The sequence below is a fragment of the Colias philodice genome, chromosome 15 (assembly GCF_061535455.1).
Source record: "Colias philodice isolate Cphi_HAF_F1 chromosome 15, ilColPhil1 Martin Lab GWU primary, whole genome shotgun sequence".
Classification (NCBI taxonomy): Eukaryota; Metazoa; Arthropoda; class Insecta; order Lepidoptera; family Pieridae; genus Colias; species Colias philodice.
The window spans coordinates 8,004,234-8,029,167 of record NC_143100.1 but is presented as its reverse complement, the minus strand read 5'-3'; the positions used below and the strand labels follow the sequence as shown (position 1 = coordinate 8,029,167).

The window sequence follows — 24,934 nt, the reverse complement described above, 5'->3', positions numbered from 1 at the left end:
TTAATTTAAAATGGAATAGTCTAGTTAATAATAGGCTCTACCGTAGGCTGGTAGCATCAATGACACTTAGATATTGAACTTGAACTTTTGTTAATTATAAATGCAACTGTGACAATATGTATAATGATGTATGTACTTATATTTTTCACGATTTCGAGGTTTTAAAAACGTGTAGGTACTGTTTAGATAACATACAAGCAATTATGAAAGAAATGTACGTAGGTATCTTGACACTCGTTTTAGAAATAGAGGCGCTACGAAAGCTCACAAACCTTGAGGTAAGATGACCTACCTACGTAAAGCGTTATATACTTATTAATTACTACCCACATTAACCGCCTTCAAGAAACCATGTCAAGAGGCACTTTTTTTCTTAGAAACTAAGTACTGGAAATATCAATTACGAGGTACAAATATATTTATAACATTTCCCTTGCCTAAATCCCTTCGGAGTATTGAAAGCAATTAAATCAGCAATCCAAATCAACACTTAAAAATATATAGGACTTCAATGTAGGAAGCATATTTATATTCAGAATAGAAAATAATCTAGAGTCTAACTACGTTGCTTTTTTGAGTCAGGATTTCTGAAAAATCTCTTTTATCCTGGATCAGCCCGAGCAGAGCGGGGACGAACAGCTAGTTTAAAATAAATAAAACAACTAACCTAAAATGTAATGTTCGTATGTGGGATAGATGATATAAGGGTGGGATATAAAATGATACACGATCGTTTTTTTAATTATATTTATTGATTAAATAAATAGACCGTAATAATGCTCATACATTTTGATGTAACTTACTGTTACGAAAGATTACAGATTAAAGATAAACCTTAGTAACTATTTTTTCTCTTACTTAAGTGTCTTATACTAAATTGCGATTAATTGGATCATTTATATATATAAGAATTTAGATAGATCATAATTTATTAATATATTAATACATAATAAAATAAAAATACTAATAATATTCGTAGGACTATAATGTGCGTGTGTTTCAAAATATTCAACGCAACAAAATTAATATACACAGTTTTAAATCACTGGACAAAAAAGGCTAAATACCGGCATATTTTTCGATTGTAAATCTGAAAGATGCTGCTTTTTAAGTGCAAAATGCAAAAGTTATTTCAAGTTAAAGTTTGAGGTAAATCCTTAATTATTACGGGCATACTACAACTACGTAGCGGTCATTGGCTTAATACCGCTCACAATGAATGAATATAAACAGAATATGTATGTCCGGCTGTCCGGCAGAATTATAGTTTTTTTAAGATAAATAAAAATTTTAAGATAAAAAGACCTATTATTATATGTACTTATACCTATATATTTAACTCATGTTTACGAAAATGTGTTCAGTTACTGAACATTTTTCTTTCGTAATAAAGTACGCTATTTTTTGTCCATTAATTAAAAATTATAGTGTATACATATAAAGTATAAACACAGACATTGTTAGGAATTGGATTTTACTGAAAAAATTGATTTTAAAAATTACATTTTTACCTTAGTACCTACTCCTATAACTAACTACTTACGTAAGTAAATGTACGTGGATATACTGCGTAATTTTAGGGTTCCGTAGCGAAAGGGTAAAACGGTACAATCTGTCACCAGGCTGAATCTCATGAACCGTGATAAAATTTTAGAGGTGATATATTTACAAATACTAAAAAACAAACAAATAATTTTTTTTTCGTGGATGCTTTAAATATTCATAGTATCTTTAGAAATACATATATTAACTTTAAAAATAATTAATTAAATGAAATTATAACAAACATCTAATTAATTTTTTGTAAGTTTTTGCTCGATATTCACAAAAGCGAATAGCGGTAAAATATTCAATAGTGGGCAGCTATCATATGATTACAACAAGATGTAATTTAAAATATTATTAATACTGCGATTAAAAGAGGTCATTTAAAGAAGCTTATTTGTACGGAACCCTTAGAGCGTATACGCACTATGCGGGTAGCCGCATTGCGGGTAGCCGCATTGCGGGTAGCCGTCCGGCTGACCGCAAGCACAATTATGTACGTAATATTCATTTCTATGCGCACTGTGCGGTCTGCGGTAGCCGCATCGCAGTGCTATCGGCAATGCGGCTAACCGCATAGTGCGTATACGCTCTTAGTGCCTCGAGTCCGACTCGCACTTAACCGATTTTTATTTAGTTTTTAACGTATGTCCTTAAAATCTAACTAATACTAATTTGTCATAGATTATAAATAGATTAAAATTGCTTTGGGTTCGATTTACGTCTTAACCTAGTCCCGATAAGTGAGATCAATCTTAAACTACGAAAAAATGATTAGTCCGTAATTCGTAATATTATGTAAATAAATAAATTGGCACATATATTATATTGTATAACATACCAAAGTATTACACATCAAATAGTTTCATACCAAGAAAGTACTTATGATAAACATGTATGCAATATCTCAAACTAAATAGTCTTAGAGATAAACACGTATAAACTACAGTGTCAATTTTTTTTTACTTTTTAAGTTATTTCAATGATATATTTTAAAAATTCGTGCATATCAATAATACTTATAGGAAATGCTTCGACATACCTTTAACTCAATAATTGCTTTTGCACGCCTCATAAGCGAAGCGTTGAGGTGGGTACTACTGTCACTTCGCGCAAAACATCTGATTTTTCAAACTTAAAATGTCTTTATGTATCATACATTGCACTTGTAAGATAATACATACACACACATATTAAGAAAAAACACTATTTTTAACATTCATGATATTTTTGATGTCATTTTTGTTATTTAAACTAGTTAAAAAACAGTTTAAAAAAGTTCTGTCTTGGACGTCCGTGTGTCTGTATGTGCGGAGGATTTTCTTGTTAACACGATAGCGACCGAAATACTTTACTAATCGAGTCTTTTGCACGCCTCATAAGCGAAGCGTTGAGGTGGGTACTACTGTCACTTCGCGCAAAACATCTCATTTTTCAAACTTAAAATGTCTTTATGTATCATACATTGCACTTGTAAGATAATACATACACACACATATTAAGAAAAAACACTATTTTTAACGTTCATGATATTTTTGATGTCATTTTTGTTATTTAAACTAGTTAAAAAACAGTTTAAAAAAGTTCTGTCTTGGACGTCCGTGTGTCTGTATGTGCGGATCCTTTTTCTTGTTAACACGATAGCGACCGAAATACTTTACTAATCGAGTCTTTTTTTTTCTCTTACGCTTGAGTATGCTCAGGAATAGAACCCTTTCATTTTTCAGGGTCTGATTCGATGTGGTTTAATTGTTATTAAATAAACAAAAATAATAATTAATAAATATTTATTAAAAAAAAAATTATGAGGCGTGCACTTTTGGATTTTCCAAATTATTTTAGAATACCTATAAGTACAGTAAAATTGCTCATAATTTTTTTCTTTTACGCTTGAGTATGCTCAGGAATAGAACCCTTTCATTTTTCAGGGTCTGATTCGATGTGGTTTAATTGTTATTAAATAAACAAAAATAATAATTAATAAATAATTATTAAAAAAAATTATGAGGCGTGCACTTTTGGATTTTCCAAATTATTTTGTATTACACCAAAAATAAATTAAATAAATCATTGCATTTAAATATTACACGTGTGAAATTCAATTTTAATTCAAATTAAAGAAAGACTTATCCAAAAATTATATAACACCCAAAATATTTTCTGAAACATCTCCCATAAGAGCTAGCGCACACGAGCAACTTTGTCTCCGCAACTATTTTGTCTCTCCCATCAATTTGTATGGGGAGTTGCGTCGCTACGTGCGCGCACTTTCATACTAGCCCATAGGTGGGAGAGACAAAATAGTTGCGGAGACAAAATAGTTGCGGAGACAAAGTTGCTCGTGCGCGCTAGCTCTAAAAAGTACATAAATAGTGAACATTTAAGACTGTGGTCTATTCGGTGGGTTTTCCCTCATTTCCAACACATGTTCCACTGGTTTCGGTTTCCCGTCCGGCCCGATGGTCGCCGGCTTCACTACACCCTGGGACACCATCTTGTCGAACAGATTCACGAGTTTCATTGCCTCGTGTTCTTTCTGTGAATGATAGAAAAGATTCTAATTATTGACGGATTGAGGTATATCAATGAAAAAAAATATTTTATCTCATTTCCATACACAATAGAATCTCTAAGAACATAATAAGTATCTATTTAGAACTCGGTAAACTTAATTTCAATCACTTCAACAAAAAAAAGTTCAATCCAACATCCTAACAAACAATATAAATATCTATGTAAGTCTGTCTCTTCTTCGTCACGCCAACTAAACCACTGAACCGATTTCAATAAAATTTGGTACAAAGATACCTTGATTCCCTTAGATAGGACACAAGATAGGTTTTATCACGGAAATCTCACGGGAACGGGAACCGAGCGGGTTTTTCTTTAACTACGCGGACGGAAAACTAGTCTTATATAAAACCATACCCCGGGGCCCGGACACTCCATACAAAATTATCATTTTGACAGTCACACTGTAGAGACTGCAAATGTGTGTGTTAACGCTTTATGGTTGGCACATTTGTGACTAGCGTAAAAAAAAATTCGCGTTTTTCTGATGAAATACATCCGTAAACAGCACAATACCTAACCATTTTCTACGAAAAACGATAATCACAAATTCAAAATAATAAAATTACTTTAAGTCAATTTGATTAATGTTGTCAATCTTCGTTGCGTATCGTCCTTGTAGAAAAATGCGGACCATTTATAGCGTGATAGTGCGGGGTGAGATAAGTGTTTAATTTTGGCGGGAGGCGGAGAGTGTCCGTTCTGTAGCGTTTAGCTACTATTATGTATTCTGTGATAAAACGCACCTGTTCCTCAGTCATATTCTCAAAGGGATTGGCCCTCGGTGGTCTAGTACATCCCACCACTGGGTCTATATTCGGTTGGGCTTCCAAATACTCCTCGGTGTCGGAGTCTTCGCTGCTCGATGAGTACCGAACTAGTCCGCGGCCACCGGACATCAGACCCTTTTGGGCTAGATGACCGGCTGCGTTACCGAAGCCAGTGTATTTCACCATACGACCCACTGTAAAAAGCTCTCAAACTCAATCTCACACTAAAAAAGCTTTATTTCAAGAAATTCGATAGTTACTTCAAAATATGTAGAAATATAAAGAACATATAAACATAATTTAAATTCATTGGCTATTAACAACTGTTGCTGATTTGCAAATTATAAATTCGACGACATTCGTTTATTGTGCGTAAGCTTTTTAATCAAAATAAGTAATAGATTTCATAAATATTTAGCACTAATAGTCCGGGATACATCGCCCATTTTTGCAAGTGATTACTATCAAGCTAATTTTTCGTGAGTAGCTTTATTTTGATGAGATGCCCAATAATTTCATGTACGAAACTCTCGATTGTGGTAGCTTACAGAGGTAACAAGGATAAAAATTTTTGATTTGACGGTTCTCAAATATTTATTACGCAATTTGTAGGACAATATGTCTGTTGAATTATATAAGTATTAAATAAGTGAAAATAAAAAAATCAGCTGGTTAGTAATCATTTATGATGACTTCGTTATCGATACACATTGGAAAGGGGGACTCTTTGATCAAACCATAGATTTTGTAGGACAAATATTTTTTCGAATAATTTAGATAATTATCTTGAGATTGAACAAAAAAAAACATTCAGTTAGTAATTAATATTTGAGAACCATCAAATCAAAATATTTTATCCTTGTTTCCTCTGGTAGCTACCACAATCGAGAGTTTTGTACATGAAATTATTGGGCATCTCATCAAAATAAAGCTACTCACGAAAAATTAGCTTGATAGTAATCACTTGCAAAAATGGGCGATGTATCCCGGACTATAAAATTAGTTACATGACGAGAAATTTTAGTTACATGACCTACTGAATTGTCACCAATAACATTATACTACGACAAATAGGAGCAAATACGAGTCCATTCACTCGTACACGCGGGCAAATTATTAAAAATATAGCTTAACAAGAATTTCGCCTTAGCATGGTTTTATTAAAATTAAGCTTAACAGGAATTTCGCCTTAGCATGATTTGAAAAAAGAAAATATTATGCAACATAGCAGTATACAGTAAATTATTTACTATCTTAAGAAAATCCATACTAATATTATAAATGCGATAGTAACTCTGTCTGTCTGTCTGTTACTCAATCACGCCTTAACTACTGAACCAATTTGCATGAAATTTGGTATAGAGATATTTTGATACCCGAAACCGAAAGGACATAGGATAGGTTTTATCCCGAAAATCCTACGGGAACGGGAACTATGCGGGTTTTTTTTGACTGAGTGGGCGAAGCCGTGGGTGGAAAGCTAGTAGGGAATAAAGAAAAACACAATATTTAATTGCCATGATATCATTTCCACCCATCTCACCTTTTTCCTTGCAAAGAATGAACAAGAACTCGGCCACAAGATCCCTGACTGACGTCACAGGAGTGGTCAATAGTCTGCAAAGTTGGTTCCGAAGAGTCGTTCCCTTCTCCGGTGGTCGGGACACATCTCGTAATGGCGGCAACACAGTCAACCGAAGGTATTTCCTCTGCGCTCTAACACTGCGAGCACTCTTGATCAGTACTGTCAGTATTGGTGATAGGTTCTCGATTATTCCACGTGTGGTCTGCAAATTAATGGGGAATGTTGTGGATACAACTTTTGTTGAGCATTATGAAGACGATACCGCCTACATCACTTATGTTCCGCTCAACATACGCCATATGGCGTATGTTCAGCGGTTTTTTTTAATGGTTTTAAAGTGAAACGCATCAAATATGCCTTCGTGTGTGTTACGATATTGCACAAATAATACAAATAATACGGAAAAGGGCAAAGGAATAACTTTCATCGGTAAGTACCTAACTAGATAATATTTTTTAAAACTTAGTTAGAGCAAAAAAATGGCGCACAGATTTTGTTCGTGGTGTCTCCTCCATACGTAGTAATATTATCTCAATGTTGTTGAGCATAAATTATGCATATTTTTTTTAGATTTAACACATACTATGTTGTAAGTTAGTACAAATAACATTTATATTTACGATATTTACGACATCTTAGTCGCAAATATTATTTAAAACCGCAATATGAAATAATCTGCTTTTTTTGTGTTTTGTTGACAATAAAAGTTTTTTTTTATATATTTTTTTAATAACTGCTAGATTATACTTGAGGTAGCTCATATAAAGATAATTTACTTAGTCAAAACCTACATGACCATAACTATAATCACACAATATGCAAGAAAACTTCTTTTTTTAAACTCACAGTGGAGATAGTCAATCTATGCTGCATCAACTGCAACAGTCCATGGATGGCTTCCATATTTCTCCCGTCGTAAAAATGTCTCACTGGTTCCCCATCATTGCACTTTGGAGTTAGATACTCGTAAAATTCAGGTGGCACACTATAACAAAATATTTAATAAATTAATTAAAAATTAAAAATAGTACATTTCCAGAATATTGACACATTTTATTTATCTATTATTCAATGTTCAAATTTGTTTAAATATCAATATTTTAAAAGAAGGATTTATGTTTAAGATTTTTAAAGTTTTCAACAGCCTTTCATTTTCAACTAGATTAAAAAAAACATCACAAAAATCAGATCCACAAACCTTGTAAGCAAATTAGCGATATTACTGTGCAAATCCATTAACTTGTCCCAAGAGTGTGTTTCAGCCATCAACAGCGACGTTAGGACGGGCATAAGTTTCAAGCATGTAGCCTCTTCCTCTGCAGTGAGTGGCTCTTCTGGCCCACTGTGGTACATCAAGTTAAACTGCGTCTTCAATATCTCACATGCAATCGCTACTTGATCATCCTGCGGTGATAATAATAAAGTTTTTCTGATACTCTTACGTGTTTATAGATATGTATTAAATAAATGAATATTTGAAAGAATGATTACACACATTTCATATTAATAACTAAAACTAGAAGCCCTAGCTTTAATCAGATCTATTCATATACATATTTGTAACAAGGGAAACAAAAAAATATGTATGCATGTACTAGAGTACACACGTAAGAAGTGAAACTTCTTTATGACCTTAAAAATGTCACGAGTATGGCGTAACGCAAAAATGTCACGCGTACGGCGTAACGCATAAATGTCACGCGTACGGCGTAACGCAAAAATGTTACACTAAATTTTTGTCCAACCCCGATAAAAAAGTTTCACTTCAAAAATATATTTTTAGTACAAAGACATTACTTACAGTCAGTATTATTTGTTGTAACCCCCCTGAAGCTTCATCAACCTTCAAAGACTCTGATACCAGCTCACCCAAGCAGCTAATCAAGTAATCCATGCCATGGAGTTCATTTTTTATCTTTGCTCTTATATCTTGCCTCAAAGCAGTTAGAATAAACAGCACTTTCATATCAAATATCATTATATCATCTTTATAAGGTATCTCTTTGTATGACCGTAGTCTTGCAACAAGACCCTGAGCGATACTTGTATGGGCACACAGAGCTCTAGCCACTTCACTGTTAAATGAAACATTGCAAAGGCATTTAAGCGCTTCTACTGCTACTTCTTTGCACGGAATTATATTTTCTGTTATGTCCTCACTGGGGTCTATGAAATTGTACAATCCTGCTTTTTCTATAAGTGTTATCATCCACCTCTCACATATGAGATTTTCCATCTCAGTTTTGTCACGACTGAAATGAATAATTTATCACAAGATAAAGTAAAATTTCCTATTAACATTTTCAACAAATTACAAACTTTAAATACATCTAAGTAAGTATACATAATACTTGCCTCAAGACCCTTACTGTAGCTAAACAAAGAGTATGAATGGATTCTGCTGATTTATCTTGAAGGTGTTCGAATAAAGCCGCCCAAACGGAGATACGCATGTTATTTTCGGAGAGATATGGGAAATCAAACTTATTTTCATTCTGTAAATAAATAGTTTGTGTGAATTTATTTAATACATAAGATATGATATAAAATATTTTCAGGAAATTAATTACATACTGAAAAACACATTTTATATTATACATAACTATTCTTTAATTTAAAATATTAATTTTATATTTGTATAGAGGTATGTACCTTGTTTACAAAGTTTTGCAAGACCTCGGCAACCTTGGGGAAATCTTTACTGCTTATAATGGATATTTCGTTTTCGTCCATTTTTCTCTTCAATTACTTTTTATTAATCTAATATGATTCAAAATTCAAATACAGACACAATGTTTAATACTAAAATCTGTATTTTGTGATGAGTGATGACGGATGACTGATCCGTGAGAACATAAGATTGACAGCTCACAGCATATCGAAGTGAAATGTGTGGATAAAAGCGAATGGTTATTTCCTGTGGTTAATTCTTATTAATTTGCCCGAAAATATGCGGTATTGAAGTGTTAGAAATTCTATTATACTTGTACATTCGTGATAAATTGTCTTCAACATTTTGATTTTTATTATTAACTAGCGGTCCGCCCCGGCTTCGCCCGTGGTACATATTTACGTTTTCTCTACATAAAAACCATCCTCGTACTTCAAGGAATATAATAAAAAAAAAAATTATCGAAATCGGTCCACCCGTTCTCGAGTTATGCGCTTACCAACACATTTTGGGATTCATTTTTATATATAAGATATAGTATAGATTAGGTTTTAGACAAAGCGGGCGAAGCCGCGGGCGGTAAGCTAGTTTGGGATATAATATCTAACCTAATAGTTATAAGCAGTATTAATTTCCATTTCTCGTTTATATTGATAAATGAAGTACCTCGAGAAAGAAATTAATTCCTGCTTCTGAAAAGGAAGTCGACTAACTAAAGGTAAGAACGATTTGTAACATTTTTATAGTTATATACAACTAGCGGTCCGCCCCGGCTTCGCCCGTGGTACATATTCACGTTTTCTCTACATAAGAACCATCCTCGTACTTCAAGGAATATAATAAAAAAAGAATTATCGAAATCGGTTCAGCCGTTCTCGAGTTATGCGCTTACCAACACATTTTGCGATTCATTTTTATATATAAAGAAGATAAAGCTAATGCGCTCCTTACACTACACTAAATTTAGACGACTAAAATTCAGTCGTCACTAAATTTAGGAGAGTGCAATCGCATTTTATAAATTAGAATCCTAAATTCAGATGTCACTGAAGTTTTTGTCTGTCTGAATATTTTAAATACCTACCTAATTAGAAACTCATCTAGGAAGAAGAACAGATATATTTTTAAAAATAATGTTTGTCGGAAGTTGAATATTAAAGAAACGAATTATAAATCATAATAGCATTTTCTATTACCACAGGCTACGACTTAGCTTTCCTTCGATACTAATACTCGTAGAATTTAAATATCTTGCTTTTGAAATAACGATGCGATCTGTTGATGCGATGTCATGAGATTTAAAGTAAAATGTCAAACGAATTCTTATTTCTGCATTCAATAGTTCTGAAACACTAATAATCTCCATTACACATATGATTCAGATACTGAACAGTGTAATCAGAAGTTTCTTAAATCTAATATCTAAATGAGCCATAAATAAGCTTCTAAATTTAGTGTAGTGTGTTACGCGCAAAAACTTTAAAATTATGTCAAACAAGTGTCAAACTTGATAACCAGGGCATATTATTACTGTCACTACTGTCATAAATTTATTCGACATTGGCATTTGACAAATGACATTTCTCTAAATTGTGACTATGAATGTAATGATTGCTGAACTTTAGCGTTCAGCAGGGATTTATTATCATTATTTACAATTTTAAAGGCCGAAAATGGCTTCAATAGCTTTAAAAGGCCAATTCGTATCGAAAATAATTCGTAAGTACACTAGATCTTCTCAATTTAGGATACATCTAGCAAGGTATTCTTACATAATTTGACATGTAGGATGTGATAAGATTTTAACTGTCAATAATGCCTTTACAAAATAAATAATACCTAATATATTTAAATATTTTATTTATTATTCAAGAAATATAATTATTTTATAGCCAAAAATGGATCATTCAGCATTATTTACATAAAATCGGAATCCTATAGTTCTGATGCTAAAACTAACCTTGCTGCTTACAAAAGAGGAACAGGGGGTAGAAGCAGCTTCAATGGCATCGTCGCCACCGTTTTCGGTTGCACTGGTTTTGTCGGTCGTTACCTGTGCAACAAACTTGGCAAGATTGGAACTCAGGTATATAATGGAATAAGTATCATATTTGAAGATTCAAAACAAGTATACAGTAACACTTTCTTAACATTTTAGATGATTTTACCGTACCGTGGTGACTTCTACGACGCTGCTAGATTGAAAGTCTGTGGAGATCTGGGCCAAGTTCTATTTACTCCATTTGATATTCGCGATGATGAATCCATTGCGAAAGCAGTACGCTACTCCAATGTAGTGATCAACCTTGTTGGCCGAGACTATGAAACTAAGAACTTTAAATACAATGATGTGCATGTTGAAGGTGCTAGACGCCTTGCAAGGTTTGTTAAACACATATTATTAAATTCAATAATAAATAACTATATAATTTCGGAAAAAGAGTTTTAATTGAATAGAAATAAGAATGTTTTTTGATAAAACTGTAGTTGTTCTATATAAAATAAGGGCAAATGGAATTATGAATATATTCTGAAATACTTACTTTACATTAAATTATATGATAACTTTTCTTTAAACAGAATAAGCAGAGAAATGGGTGTTGAAAGATTCATACATCTATCTTATTTAAACGCTGAAGAAAACCCAAAGCCGCTGGTTATGAAAACTCCTTCTATGTACAAAATCAGTAAATATTTGGGAGAGTGTGCTGTTAAAGAGGAATTCCCTACTGCCACAATCATTAGAGCTTCTGATATTTATGGCTCAGAGGATAGATTTTTGAGGTAATTATCTAGAAAATGTTACTTTAATTTTAGAATATTGTATTATTTTCTGCATTAGAATATACTCAACAGTGTCATGTCTAGTGGAAGTTATTATAGCTATTCTAAATTTTTGGTTTTGGTTTTTATTTAACCTCTCAACCACCGAGCGGCCAGATCCGACCGTGACACAATAGATTTTCTATTGTGTCTGTGATTCCGGGGCCTGATGGATTATCTACACATTAAATAAATTTTTAAAGCCCGTAGATAGTCAATAAAAGCTATAAAATAATATGTAACATAACAAACCATAAGTTTTCTTTTTCTTGTATTAAACAAGAATTCTGAATTGTGAAATCTTTGTAAAATGATGAACTGTATATAAATCACTTCTCATGCTTACCTCAACAATTCATTAAAAAATGTGTAATTATTTTATTCAAAATAAAATTAAAATGGTTTCTTAAATTAAATTTCAGGAGCATTGTCTCTCCCTGGAGGCTGCACACCCACTACATACCACTATACAAGAACGGTGAGGCAACAATCAAACAGCCTGTTTACGTTTCTGACGTAGCTCAAGCTATTGTGAATGCAGCTCGCGATCCCGACACTAGGTGTCAAGTGTACCAAGCTATTGGGTGGGTATTTATATGTATATGTTTCTTACAAATACTCTATAAATAAAAGATTTTATAGTTTAAAAAAATGTGGGCTTAAAATGGATGTCATTTGAAATTTTATAATTTCATTCATAAAAATAAAATAAAATTCTTTATCTGATATGATAAATTATACAAAACACAAGTTCTTTAAAACATAGGTTGGTATTTGATCATTACAACTAAACGACAAATATAATCTTCCACATTAAAAAGGCATCCCTTTCAAGTTATTATACAATATACATACAGTATTCAGATAGTAAAAACAAACAATTAATTTAATTTATTTGCAGACCAAAAAGGTACATGTGGAAAGATCTTGTGACATGGTTCTATCGCTTGATGCGCAAGGATGAGAGCTGGGGATTCAAGCATTACGACATGAAGTATGACCGTATTCTGTTCCCACTCAAAGTTGCTCTAGCCAATAAATTGTCACCAGCATATCCGTTTGGCTGCTTGCACTGGGAAGGTCTCGAAAAGGTAATAGATGACCTTCATTTATACATGTTTACTTTAATACTAATCTATTTAGCGACAATATATTTTGTTCTCTCTATACAATCTTTAATGTTTTTTAGCAGTTCTTTTAATACGACAAATAATTTTGTATCAATTCTCTGTATTATGTAGGTACTATTTAATTTTGCCAGAAAGTAACTTGTCATATAACAATCTCATGTTAAAATTGCATTTATACAGGAGGCCACAACTGACGTTGTTGACAAGAATCTGCCAACTTTAGAAGACCTTGGTGTGACCTTAACTCATATGGAGGATCAAGTTCCATGGGAACTGAAGCCATACCGCGCTTACTTGTTCTACATTGACCAACTCGGAGAGTTCCCAAAGCCACCACCACCCCCAGTCTATGCCGAATAAATGATTATAAATCAAGTGTAAATCTGTAGAAAGGGTTCAGCCACAATTTATTATATCATGTCAAATCTGTAGATTGGATTGAAATAAATTATTACCATCACTTACTTTTTTACTAAACTTAATAATCCGGAGGTCAATAAGGTATATAGAGTAGAGTAGACCATTTCCATATTTCACAATTATTACCTATATTTTTCTAACACATGTAATTTACCCATCCCAATTCCTATTAATAATGTAAATGCGAAAATCTAGATATTACTTTTCAATCTTTCATAATAAAAGCTGATCAGACCCATGTAGATACAGGCATATATTATTTATTTATTTTATTAAATAAATAATATACTAATGTGATACAGGCTACTTTATAAATCTGTAAAATGTATTTTGTATAATTGTATTGATATGTTGTCATATCTATTGGTAATTTGCTCAAAAACAATTTTATAATTGAAAAGCTGTTATTGCAAAATGGGTGTAGTTAAATAGTACAGTAGTTCATTATGTACTTAATATTTACTTAGAAATAGTTTCTTCTCAGATTCATATGCAGGGGGGTGAAATAAGTTATGGTTTAAAATGAAACAAAATAAAATAAAGATTATATTTTATTAAACCTAAGTTAGGGAGCAGGCCTGCCACGTCCATATCCACCTCTCTGTAAGAACAGAAAAAAATTATTGAGTATATTTAAAAAGAATCTAGAATTATTTTGATCTTTAACAAAAAAAAATTGGGTGAACTACATAGTTACATTGCAGGTGCTGCAAATAGTATTAATTTTAGTATCTAGATAATATACTATAGTATGTGATCTTTTCTACTTAAGATTTTAAAAACATTTTCAGAGCATTTAAAGCTTCTCTCTTTATCATTGTTTTATTCTTGTCTATACTTACTAATACTAAAACCAGGAAAATATGATTTAACTTAAATTATAATTGGACCAAGAAAGGTTTCAAGAAAGACACTGTTTCTAGTAACACTAAAAAAAAGCTCCACAATCACTTAACCCCTTGACCACCGAGCGGCCCGATCGGGCCACGACAATAGATTTTCTATTGTGTCTGTGATTCCGGGGGCTGAGGCATTAATCACTTATTATGCTTCTTCAGTAACTAACAAATAACTTACGAATTCAACATCAGCCGATCCAGGTCCAACATCAGCCTTCTTGTCGTGAGGTGCACCAGGTGTGGTCGGGGCGCGACGGTAAGCTGACCGGTCTTCGGCTGAGCGTGCGGGCGCGTCAGGCCGGCCGACAGCACCGCGGCGGACTGTCTCTGTTCGCACTGAGCGTTTCAGTGTAGCGGGCACAATTTCAGGGGGCAAGTGAAGGAATATCCTCAGGTACTCGATGCCCTCGTTGGTTAGGTACCTGGAAGATATTATTTGAATCTGTTTCTGAATGAATAAATATGAATTCACTGACTGACTTTCAATGTTATTCACTAATACAATAAAAAATAATAATATCCAAAAGTGCTTGCTCATAATTTTTTTTAATAATTATTTATTAATTATTATTTTTGTTTATTTAATAACAATTAAACCACATCGAATCAGACCCTGAAAAATGAAAGGGTTCTATTCCTGAGCATACTCAAGCGTAAGAGAAAAAAAAAAAGACTCGATTAGTAAAGTATTTCGGTCGCTATCGTGTTAGCAAGAAAATCCTCCGCACATACAGACACACGGACGTCCAAGACAGAACTTTTTTAAACTGTTTTTTAACTAGTTTAAATAACAAAAATGACATCAAAAATATCATGAATGTTAAAAATAGTGTTTTTTCTTAATATGTGTGTGTATGTATTATCTTACAAGTGCAATGTATGATACATAAAGACATTTTAAGTTTGAAAAATCAGATGTTTTGCGCGAAGTGACAGTAGTACCCACCTCAACGCTTCGCTTATGAGGCGTGCAATAGGTGAAGCATTATACCTATTGAGCAATATAAGCATGGAAAAATTCGTAAATAAATCTCAACATTTAATTTTTAATTTGATAAATATTTCTTCTTCTTACTTATAATATCATTTATCACTTTTCTTTAAAAAATACGAATTGGCGCTATTTTATTAAACTTGTTTATTGTTGATAACATATTCAATATTCGTGAAGTAGGTAGAAACTATCGAATGGTAACTTACCAATAGAAATGCCTCCAGGCGAACTGTTCCTTAACATAACCTCTTGATTTCAGTGACTGCATAGCTTTGATAACTTGAAGGTTAGGGATTTTCTCCAGGTCGGGGTGTTTGGGAGCATGGTAGTCTTTTTTGGCTACCATAACACCCTCTTTGAAGAGGTACTCATAAATAGCCACACGGTTTTGTTTTGGCATCAACATCTTGATCCACTACCTGTAAAACACGAAAGTGACCGAGGTTATCATTTTGAAGTTTTCACATTGCACATATCCAAAGAAATATTTGTATCACTTTATAATTCGGACGTTTCGATTTTAATTTAATTGCATTTAATTCACATTTCTTTGTTGATTTCAGAAATAAAGAGCGATTATTCTTCGAAAAACAGTACCTTCGGCAACTTTTGACAAGTAAAAAGAGTGTCATAGATTTCGAAATTTCAAAACTTGCCAGAAATTTGACATATGTCACTTTATTTTTTTGACATTTGACATTTGGTAAGTATCTACTCTTTGGTAGGATTCATGGTAATAGGGTAATCTTATAAAAAGAGTTTTTTAAGGAATATTATAAAATTATTAATACTATTTTTTTTTCAATTATCCGATTATCGGAGTCCATAGTTTCAATAAGTAAACATGACAATTACAAACGAATGATGACAGCTTTTCTGAAGCAGAAATGTCTGATCTAATATAAGAAAATTTTAACCATTATTAATCTCCAAATATTCAATATAACTCCAATAATCCATAAATATAACGAGTTTACAAACAAAAGATGTGGTCTCATAAGTCATACTTTGATAAATGTCGCTGGCAAAAAGACATATCTCCTTGCCAAGGAGAAAGAAAGAAAAGTCGGTAGCGATTAGCAAATGTCATTTGTCAAATGTGTCAAACTTCATAGTTGATAGTGCCACTTTCGAGTTGCGGCGTTGCTTAAAAGTTTAATAAAAATATGCGTTGTTTACTTTCGTGAACAACGAATATTTCATAAAACAGCAGTAGGGTAAAATAGACAAATAGGACAGCCGATATAATGGATTTTCAAAATCGACCAGGAGGAAAAACAGGAGGTGGAGGAGTGGCATCATGGTCCGAAAGCAACAGAGATAGACGTGAAAGACTTCGTCAACTCGCTTTAGAGACAATCGATCTTAACAAGGACCCTTATTTTATGAAAAATCATTTAGGTCTGTATCTATAACGATTCATTTTATTTAATTTTATTGTATGACTCTTATCATTTCCTTCTCGTCTGCAGGTTCCTATGAATGCAAGTTATGTCTAACTTTACACAATAACGAGGGGAGTTATCTTGCTCACACGCAAGGAAAAAAACATCAAGCTAATTTAGCACGCAGAGCTGCAAAAGAAGCTAAGGAAGCTCCCCAGCAACTGGCTCCAGAGAAACCTAGAATTGAACCTAAGAAGTTTGTTAAAATTGGACGTCCTGGTTACAGAGTAACCAAACAAAAAGACCCAGAGAATGGACAGCAGAGTTTATTGTTTCAAGTTGATTATCCAGGTAGATACCTATATTGTCTTGTATGGGTGTTATGGGTTTTTGTTTTTTTACTTATAAAACATTCAAATAATTCATTGAAATTATTTTACTATGCATTAGTTTGATAAATTTAAATAGAATAGTATTTACAAATATAGAATTTGGTCTTTACAAAATCATACAGATTTAGTTGTACCCTTGTGTTGCTACCCTTAAATAGCAAATGATTTTTAAGCGCAGCACCAAAATAATCATCATTATCACTCTACTTTACAGATATAGAAAGACCTTTATAGATAGTTCTATATTAATTCATTTATTAGTAAAAACAAATTTCACATTTGCATGGATTTGTAGCGACGACAAGCCAATTTACGAGTTATCGAAATTCAAGTGTAGCCCTAAGAAATTTCACACGGTAACTCGTATATAAACAGTTCGTGCGCTATGCATGGACAGTCACGGGCTTGTCGGCACGCGGGTGGGTCGCATAGGTTGAATATTAATTACATACAAAATTAGGCCAGTGGAAATTAACATTAAATTCGCAAAGCACGATGTAGATTTGAATTTTTGGTATGTTGTTTGGATCAGTTAGGGTGATGTAAATCCCAATTTGCAACTTCGAAAAAGTTGTGCTCGCTGCGCACCACGTGATAAACTGCGAAAATTTTGGACTTTTTTCACTTTTTGCTCTAAAAGTCATAAACTATGCGTTTCCGACAAGTATGATTCAGTACATAAATTAAGGTTATTAAATTTGCAACAATTTAAGCCTAACCGCAGCTCTCTAAACCTTATAACGACTAAACTGTGGCCATTCGAAGATGGTTCATTTTTCCGGAAATATTGAAATTTTTAGTTATGCTCCCGTTTGAAGCAAAATATTGGCAAAAACCGCTCGTTCTATGAGAAGTTCGTATAATAAAGTTGTAGTGCATTTAATTTTCTTTCATAAGAGCATAGAACAAAGTCTGTGAGACAAATATTTCACACACAATATCTGAAAAACAAAAAGAATGTAGAAATAGATTTTTAAAGAATTGAAACTGAGAGCATATAAAATCATAAAAAGAATAATACTTTTTCATTTGCAGGATAGGTAATTAACAAAATTACAAAATTTGGGAAAGTAGGAAAAAAGATTATACGCAAATAATAAACTGCGAAAATTTTGGACTTTTTTCACTTTTTGCTCTAAAAGTCATAAACTATGCGTTTCCGACAAGTATCATTCAGTACATAAATTAAGGTTATTAAATTTGCAACAATTTAAGCCTAATTAAAGCTCTCTAAATCTTATAGCGACTAAACTGTGGCCATTCGAAGATGGTTCATTTTTCCCGAAATATTGAAATTTTTAGTTTTGCTCCCGTTTGAAGCAAAATATTGGCAAAAACCGCTCGTTCTATGAGAAGGTCGTATAATAAAGTTGTAGTGCATTTAATTTTCTTTCATTAGAGCATAGAACAAAGTCTGTGAGACAAATAGTTCACTCACAATATCTGAAAAACAAAAAGAAGGTAGAAATAGATTTTTAAAGAATTGAAACTGAGGGCATATAAAATCATAAAAAGGATAATACTTTTTCATTTGCAGGATAGGTAATTAACAAAATTACAAAGCTAATTAAATTTGCAACAATTTAAGCCAAACCGCAGCTCTCTAAACCTTATAACAACTAAGCTGTGGCCTTTCAAAGATAGTCAGTTTTTCCCGAAAATTTCAAATTTTTAGTTTTGCTCCCGTTTGAACCAAAATATTGGTAAAAACCGCTCGTTCTATGAGAAAGTCGTATAATAAAGTTGTAGTGCATTTAATTTTCTTTCATTAGAGCATAGAACAAAGTCTGTGAGACAAATAGTTCACTCACAATATCTGAAAAACAAAAAGAAGGTAGAAATAGATTTTTAAAGAATTGAAACTGAGGGCATATAAAATCATAAAAAGGATAATACTTTTTCATTTGCAGTATAGGTAATTAACAAAATTACAAAGCTAATTAAATTTGCAACAATTTAAGCCAAACCGCAGCTCTCTAAACCTTATAACAACTAAGCTGTGGCCTTTCAAAGATAGTCAGTTTTTCCCGAAAATTTCAAATTTTTAGTTTTGCTCCCGTTTGAACCAAAATATTGGCAAAAACCGCTCGTTCTATGAGAAAGTCGTATAATAAAGTTGTAGAGCATTTAATTTTCTTTCATTAGAGCATAGAACAAAGTCTGTGAGATAAATAGTTCACTCACAATATCTGAAAAACAAAAAGAAGGTAGAAATAGATTTTTAAAGAATTGAAACTGAGGGCATATAAAATCATAAAAAGGATAATACTTTTTCATTTGCAGGATAGGTAATTAACAAAATTAAATTTTCTACAACTTTATTTTATGACCTTCTCATAGAACGAGCGGTTTTGCCAATATTTTGGTTCAAACGGGAGCAAAACTAAAAATTTGAAAATTTCGGGAAAACTGACTATCTTTGAAAGGCCACAGCTTAGTTGTTATAAGGTTTAGAGAGCTGCGGTTAGGCTTAAATTGTTGCAAATTTAATTATCTTTGTAATTTTGTTAATTACCTATCCTGCAAATGAAAAAGTATTATCCTTTTTATGATTTTATATGCCCTCAGTTTCAATTCTTTAAAAATCTATTTCTACCTTCTTTTTGTTTTTCAGATATTGTGAGTGAACTATTTGTCTCACAGACTTTGTTCTATGCTCTAATGAAAGAAAATTAAATGCACTACAACTTTATTATACGACTTTCTCATAGAACGAGCGATTTTTGCCAATATTTTGGTTCAAACGGGAGCAAAACTAAAAATTTCAATATTTCCGGAAAAATGAACCATCTTCGAATGGCCACAGTTTAGTCGTTATAAGGTTTAGAGAGCTGCGGTTAGGCTTAAATTGTTGCAAATTTAATAACCTTAATTTATGTACTGAATCATACTTGTCGGAAACGCATAGTTTATGACTTTTAGAGCAAAAAGTGAAAAAAGTCCAAAATTTTCGCAGTTTATCACGTGGTGCGCAGCGAGCACAACTTTTTAGAAGTTGCAAATTGGGATTTACATCACCCTAACTGATCCAAACAACATACCAAAAATTCAAATCTACATCGTGCTTTGCGAATTTAGGGTTTTTTAGTGTCGATTTCTACTGGCCTAATATGTAGTTATTGAAATATAGCCTTTGCGTAGTTATTCATCTTTCATTACACTCGCATATAACAAGCCCCTACATTGGTGACATTGACGTGTTATGAACACGCAACCTTCTGACAAAGCCCCTACAGATTGAATTTGGAAAGTCTCAAATAAAAAATTTGTTATATTTATGCCATGTTAAAAATTAACAACTGTACATTATTTTCAGAAATTGCAGATAGCGTACAGCCAAGGCATCGCTTCATGTCAGCGTATGAGCAAAAAATTGAGCCCCCAGACCGCAGGTGGCAATATTTGCTCTTTGCTGCTGAACCTTATGAGACTATTGCATTTAAAGTACCGAGTAGGGAAGTTGAAAAACATGATTCCAAGTTTTGGACACACTGGAATAAGGATACAAAGCAATTTTTCCTACAGTTTGCATTTAAATTGGAGCCCTTGAGAATGCCGCCGCCTCCACCGAAAATGTGGGAGAATCATGGCATTCGTCTGCCGCCCCCACCTGGAGCCCCCATGATGGGAGTGCCACCACCACCTCCTTTGATGCCAGTGCCTCCACCTCCTCCTTCTATGTAATTTTTTATTGTATTGTAAATAAATTGGTGAAGATAAATATGCATTTTTATTACTTTTCTGATAAAATAAATAAGAAAAAACCATTGATATTGTTTGTATATCATTAAAATACTAGTATTATTACTAGAAAAAACTGACTTTTTTAATGATTAGTTCGGGATCCATCGCTCTAAGCTCCTAAGCTAATTTTTCGTGAGTAGCTCTATTTTGATGAGATGCCCAATAATTTCGTGTACGAAACTCTCGATTGTGGTAGCTTACAGAGGTAACAAGGATAAAAAATTTTGATTTGACGGTTCTCAAATATTTATTACGCAATTTGTAGGACAATATGTCTGTTGAATTATATAAGTATTAAATAAGTGAAAATAAAAAAATCAGCTGGTTAGTAATCATAATATATTATGATGACTTCGTTATCGATACACATTGGAAAGGGGGACTCTTTGATCAAACCATAGATTTTGTAGGACAAATATTTTTTCGAATAATTTAGATAATTATCTTGAGCTTGAACAAAAAAAAACATTCAGTTAAGTAGTAATTAATATTTTGAGAACCATCAAATCAAAATAGTTTATCCTTGTTTCATCTCGTACATGAAATTATTGGGCATTTCATCAAAATAAAGCTACTCACGAAAAATAATTAGCTTGATTATTGATAGTAATCACTTGCAAAAATGGGCGATGGATCCCGGACTAGATATACAAACATCCAAACACTAATTGTTAGTGTGCTTTATCATTATTACTACCTTACATTATACCCAAATTGCTACTAGTATCTTAATTCTCTAATTTAAAATATCAATACATATATCAATCATCATCATCATCAATACATATAATAAAATTCTAGAAAAGTGGTGTCTGTACAATGAAAATATGTAAAAAAAAATTTGCAGGGGTTATTACTAAATCGATCCCAAACCCAAAACTGTCGTTAAAAAATTTTTTGTCTGTTTGTCTGTATGTTTGAACACGCTAATCTCAGAAACGGCTTATCCGATTTAAATGCGGTTTTCACTAATATATTGTGGTAAGCTTCATTTAACATTTAGTGTTTATTTCATGTCAATCGGTTCATAAATAAAAAAGTTATGACCATTTAAGTAATCACAGCGAACATTTGCTAAGGCATTCTATACATGAATTACTTTATTACGTAAATTATACGCTAAAGTTATTCCTTGACATGTCCAGATGATCATATCGAAAGTTCCCAAGCGTGGGGGGGGGGGTTATGCTGAGGGGGTAGTAGGGGGGTCAAAGGAACTTTATTTAGATTTTTGCTCATAAGTCTAAAACCTGCACAAATAGCATTATGGTTACTTCTAGGTAAATTTTCTATATAAAAGGTCTTTGAAATTATGTCGTAGGTATTATATTTTTAACCCCCGACGCAAAAAGAGGGGTGTTATGTCCGCTATGTGTGTATTGCGTGTCTGTCTGTGCCACCGTAGCTCGCTAACGGGTAATACGAATTCTTAGATACGAATTAGATGCGTTTTTTTGTTACATTAACTAGTTGTTTATTATATTATATAGGGGTAAGTGGGAATGAAAAAAACGAATGTTAGTTGTTAATGTAGGTTGTAGGTTATACCCAAGTGATATATCAAATGAAAATAGACGACATGTCAGAAACAATTAGTCAAACTTTATCAAAATCGGTTCATCCATTTATTTGATATAGGGGTAAAAGTGGGAATAAATAAATGAATTTTATCAAATTTACTCAAGTGACGTATCTAATGAAAGACATGACGTGTAAAGTACATTATGACATATTTTATCAAAATTGGTTCATCCATTTATTGGATAAAAGTGGCAATAAAAGTTGTCAAATATACCTAAGTGGCATATCAAATGAAAGGGCATGACCTGACGTGAGAAGTATAATGAGGCATAGGTATTTAATCAAAATCGGTTCATCCATTTATTATATAGTAGAGGGGTAAAAGTAGGAATGAAAAAAACGAATGTTGTCTGTTATACCCAAGTGATATATCAAATGAAAAAAGACGACCTGTCAGTAACAACAAGTCAAATTATATCAAAATCGGTTCATCAATTTATTTGATATAGGGGTAAAAGTGGGAATAAATAAATAAATTTTATCAAATATACTCAAGTGACTTATCTAATGAAAGACATGACGTGTAAAGTACAATAAGACATATTTTATCAAAATTGGTTCATCCATTTATTAGATATAGGTATAAAAGTGGGAATAAAAGTTGTCAAATAATATACCCAAGTGGCATATCAAATGAAAGGGCATGACCTGACGTGAGAAGTATGATGAGGCATATTTAATCAAAATCGGTTCATCCATTTATTGATTTATAGCGGTAAAAGTGGGAATGAATAATCGAATGTGGTCAAATAATATAATCAAGCGGCATATCAAATGACGTGTGAATTACAATTAGTCATGTTTTATCAAAATTGGTTAATCTGTTTATTACATATAGGGCACCTTGGGGTGATAGTGGGGATACATAATCCAAATGGAGTACCAAACGAAAGGATATGACATGTACATAATATATAGGTATGATTAGACATGGTTTAGAATTTAGATCAAAATCGGTTCTGCCATTTACTAGGGGTGAAAGGGAAAAGTTGAAAGTCTGTGAAAGTAGAAGGAATATGGGAGCGGGAGAATAACCACATCCTGGAAATTTTTAACTCTTCTGTACCTAAGTTTTATAGCTCAGTTTAGTAATCAATTTTACTAACAGTTCTTTTGTGTTATTATTTATTTTATTTCTTAACTTTATAATAATGTGTAAGTACTTATAATTTAGTTGTATATGATAGTACGTGTTTCAAGACGTGTTTACTCAATAATTGTGTGTTAAGTAGTAACTACTATGCAGTCACTATTCCACGCGGACGAAGTCGCGGGCACAGCTAGTATATAATAAAATTGTAGTTCAAGAGTGATTTCTGTAATGAAAACATGTAAAAAAAATTGCAGGTGTTATTATTTTTTTGTTGTAAACTTTCTATGTACAAAATTTCATCAAAATCAGTTCGTGTTTCCTCGTGAAAGCGCAAAAAAACTTATAATCCTACTAATATTATAAATGCGAAAGTTTGTGAGGATGTGTGTGTGTTTGTTACTCTTTCACGCAAATACTACTGAACCGATTACAATGAAATTTAGCACACATATAGGGTAACTTGGATTAACACATAGGATAGGTTTTATCTCGGAAATCCCACGGGAACGGGAACTATGCGGGTTTTCCTTTGAAAACGCGGGCGGAAGTCTAGTTAACCCTTATTAAAACGCTGGGAGCTATACTTCCCACGTCTCAGATTGAAGTAAATCGTGTTTTATTTTTATATGCTTAAACCTAATGCAGTGTAATATTTATCTACGCAATCTTAACATTTTAGAGAACTTTTTTTCATGGAAACACTTTTCAGAGAATTATTACATGTCATGGTAAATCTGAGTGGTAAATGGTAAACACACGTCAAAGTTAGGTGACGTGATTTTGCAGCCGAAAACGACCGTTATTATTTAGTTTTTGGTGTAGTGCTCAAAAAAAATTAGATAAGTAGAGAGTTCTAGCTATGTAAACTAGACTATATTACGGTTGCGTGAAACGTAAAAATATACCCAGAATCTTTCGTATATACCTTGGTAGAGTCGATTGAAATTAAGTCTTTAAGTGGGAAGATATCATCCCAGTGTTCGTCACTGCACACGACATTCGGAAATTCTATAAAATCTGTGTGTCTAAAAAATCTTTTTTAGTTGGTATAAGCAACTTATTTATTGTTATTCGTTATTTCCTGATCAATACATTAGTATTTACCTATTGTTTTTATTTTGTTTTAGAAAAATGCCATTTTTATATTGAAGTCATTCATTTTTCAATTCCCGAATTCTTCCCTCAGTAAACGAAACTTGCATTGATGAGTACTTTCACCTCCTTTATTAAAAAACTTGATCTTTATAATTTTTTACGATAACATTAAATTCACAAGTGGAGTCAGGGCAACTAACTAGTGTTTTAAAATATTGATGTCTGGAGTGGACACT

The 24,934-nt window shown here is 32.7% G+C and overlaps 4 protein-coding genes across 4 annotated transcripts; 2 read left to right on the top strand and 2 right to left on the bottom strand.

The window, feature by feature from the left end:
* Positions 1–3,608: 3,608 nt before the first annotated feature.
* Positions 3,609–9,317, bottom strand: ric8a (ric8 guanine nucleotide exchange factor A). Its single transcript, XM_089703889.1, has 8 exons — positions 9,124–9,317; positions 8,827–8,966; positions 8,273–8,723; positions 7,670–7,875; positions 7,318–7,456; positions 6,430–6,673; positions 4,863–5,080; positions 3,609–4,081 (listed from the first exon to the last, which is right to left on the bottom strand). Exons 1-8 carry the CDS (start codon positions 9,202–9,204, stop codon positions 3,926–3,928), a joined length of 1,635 nt encoding a protein of 544 aa, XP_089560015.1. The 5' UTR covers positions 9,205–9,317; the 3' UTR covers positions 3,609–3,925.
* A 1,384-nt stretch (positions 9,318–10,701) lies between these two features.
* Positions 10,702–13,555, top strand: ND-39 (NADH:ubiquinone oxidoreductase subunit 39). The gene is made up of 7 exons (XM_089703953.1): positions 10,702–10,861; positions 11,035–11,228; positions 11,301–11,524; positions 11,723–11,926; positions 12,388–12,549; positions 12,867–13,056; positions 13,276–13,555. The coding sequence occupies exons 1-7, from the start codon at positions 10,816–10,818 to the stop codon at positions 13,453–13,455; spliced, it is 1,200 nt and encodes a 399-aa protein (XP_089560079.1). The 5' UTR covers positions 10,702–10,815; the 3' UTR covers positions 13,456–13,555.
* A 498-nt stretch (positions 13,556–14,053) lies between these two features.
* LOC149482378 (small ribosomal subunit protein eS10) lies at positions 14,054–16,095 on the bottom strand. The gene is made up of 4 exons (XM_089703751.1): positions 16,006–16,095; positions 15,615–15,827; positions 14,593–14,836; positions 14,054–14,116 (listed from the first exon to the last, which is right to left on the bottom strand). Exons 2-4 carry the CDS (start codon positions 15,812–15,814, stop codon positions 14,081–14,083), a joined length of 480 nt encoding a protein of 159 aa, XP_089559877.1. The 5' UTR covers positions 15,815–15,827; positions 16,006–16,095; the 3' UTR covers positions 14,054–14,080.
* Positions 16,096–16,511: 416 nt separating this feature from the next.
* Sf3a2 (splicing factor 3a subunit 2) lies at positions 16,512–20,906 on the top strand. The gene is made up of 3 exons (XM_089703819.1): positions 16,512–16,809; positions 16,881–17,144; positions 20,502–20,906. Exons 1-3 carry the CDS (start codon positions 16,656–16,658, stop codon positions 20,867–20,869), a joined length of 786 nt encoding a protein of 261 aa, XP_089559945.1. The 5' UTR covers positions 16,512–16,655; the 3' UTR covers positions 20,870–20,906.
* The last annotated feature ends 4,028 nt before the right edge of the window (positions 20,907–24,934 follow it).

Coding starts and splice junctions, on each gene's coding strand:
- ric8a (XM_089703889.1), bottom strand. CDS start 9,204: ATGGACGAAAACGAAATATCCATTATAAGCAGTAAAGATTTCCCCAAG. Junction 7,876..8,272: donor TACAACAAATAATACTGACT/GTAAGTAATGTC, acceptor TTATCACCGCAG/GATGATCAAGTAGCGATTGC. Junction 4,082..4,862: donor AGAATATGACTGAGGAACAG/GTGCGTTTTATC, acceptor TATCATTCACAG/AAAGAACACGAGGCAATGAA.
- ND-39 (XM_089703953.1), top strand. CDS start 10,816: ATGGCTTCAATAGCTTTAAAAGGCCAATTCGTATCGAAAATAATTC. Junction 12,550..12,866: donor CAAGTGTACCAAGCTATTGG/GTGGGTATTTAT, acceptor ATTTATTTGCAG/ACCAAAAAGGTACATGTGGA. Junction 13,057..13,275: donor ACTGGGAAGGTCTCGAAAAG/GTAATAGATGAC, acceptor GCATTTATACAG/GAGGCCACAACTGACGTTGT.
- LOC149482378 (XM_089703751.1), bottom strand. CDS start 15,814: ATGTTGATGCCAAAACAAAACCGTGTGGCTATTTATGAGTACCTCTTC. Junction 14,837..15,614: donor GCCTGGAGGCATTTCTATTG/GTAAGTTACCAT, acceptor AATATCTTCCAG/GTACCTAACCAACGAGGGCA. Junction 14,117..14,592: donor GATCGGCTGATGTTGAATTC/GTAAGTTATTTG, acceptor CTGTTCTTACAG/AGAGGTGGATATGGACGTGG.
- Sf3a2 (XM_089703819.1), top strand. CDS start 16,656: ATGGATTTTCAAAATCGACCAGGAGGAAAAACAGGAGGTGGAGGAGTG. Junction 16,810..16,880: donor TTTTATGAAAAATCATTTAG/GTCTGTATCTAT, acceptor TCTCGTCTGCAG/GTTCCTATGAATGCAAGTTA. Junction 17,145..20,501: donor GTTTCAAGTTGATTATCCAG/GTAGATACCTAT, acceptor CATTATTTTCAG/AAATTGCAGATAGCGTACAG.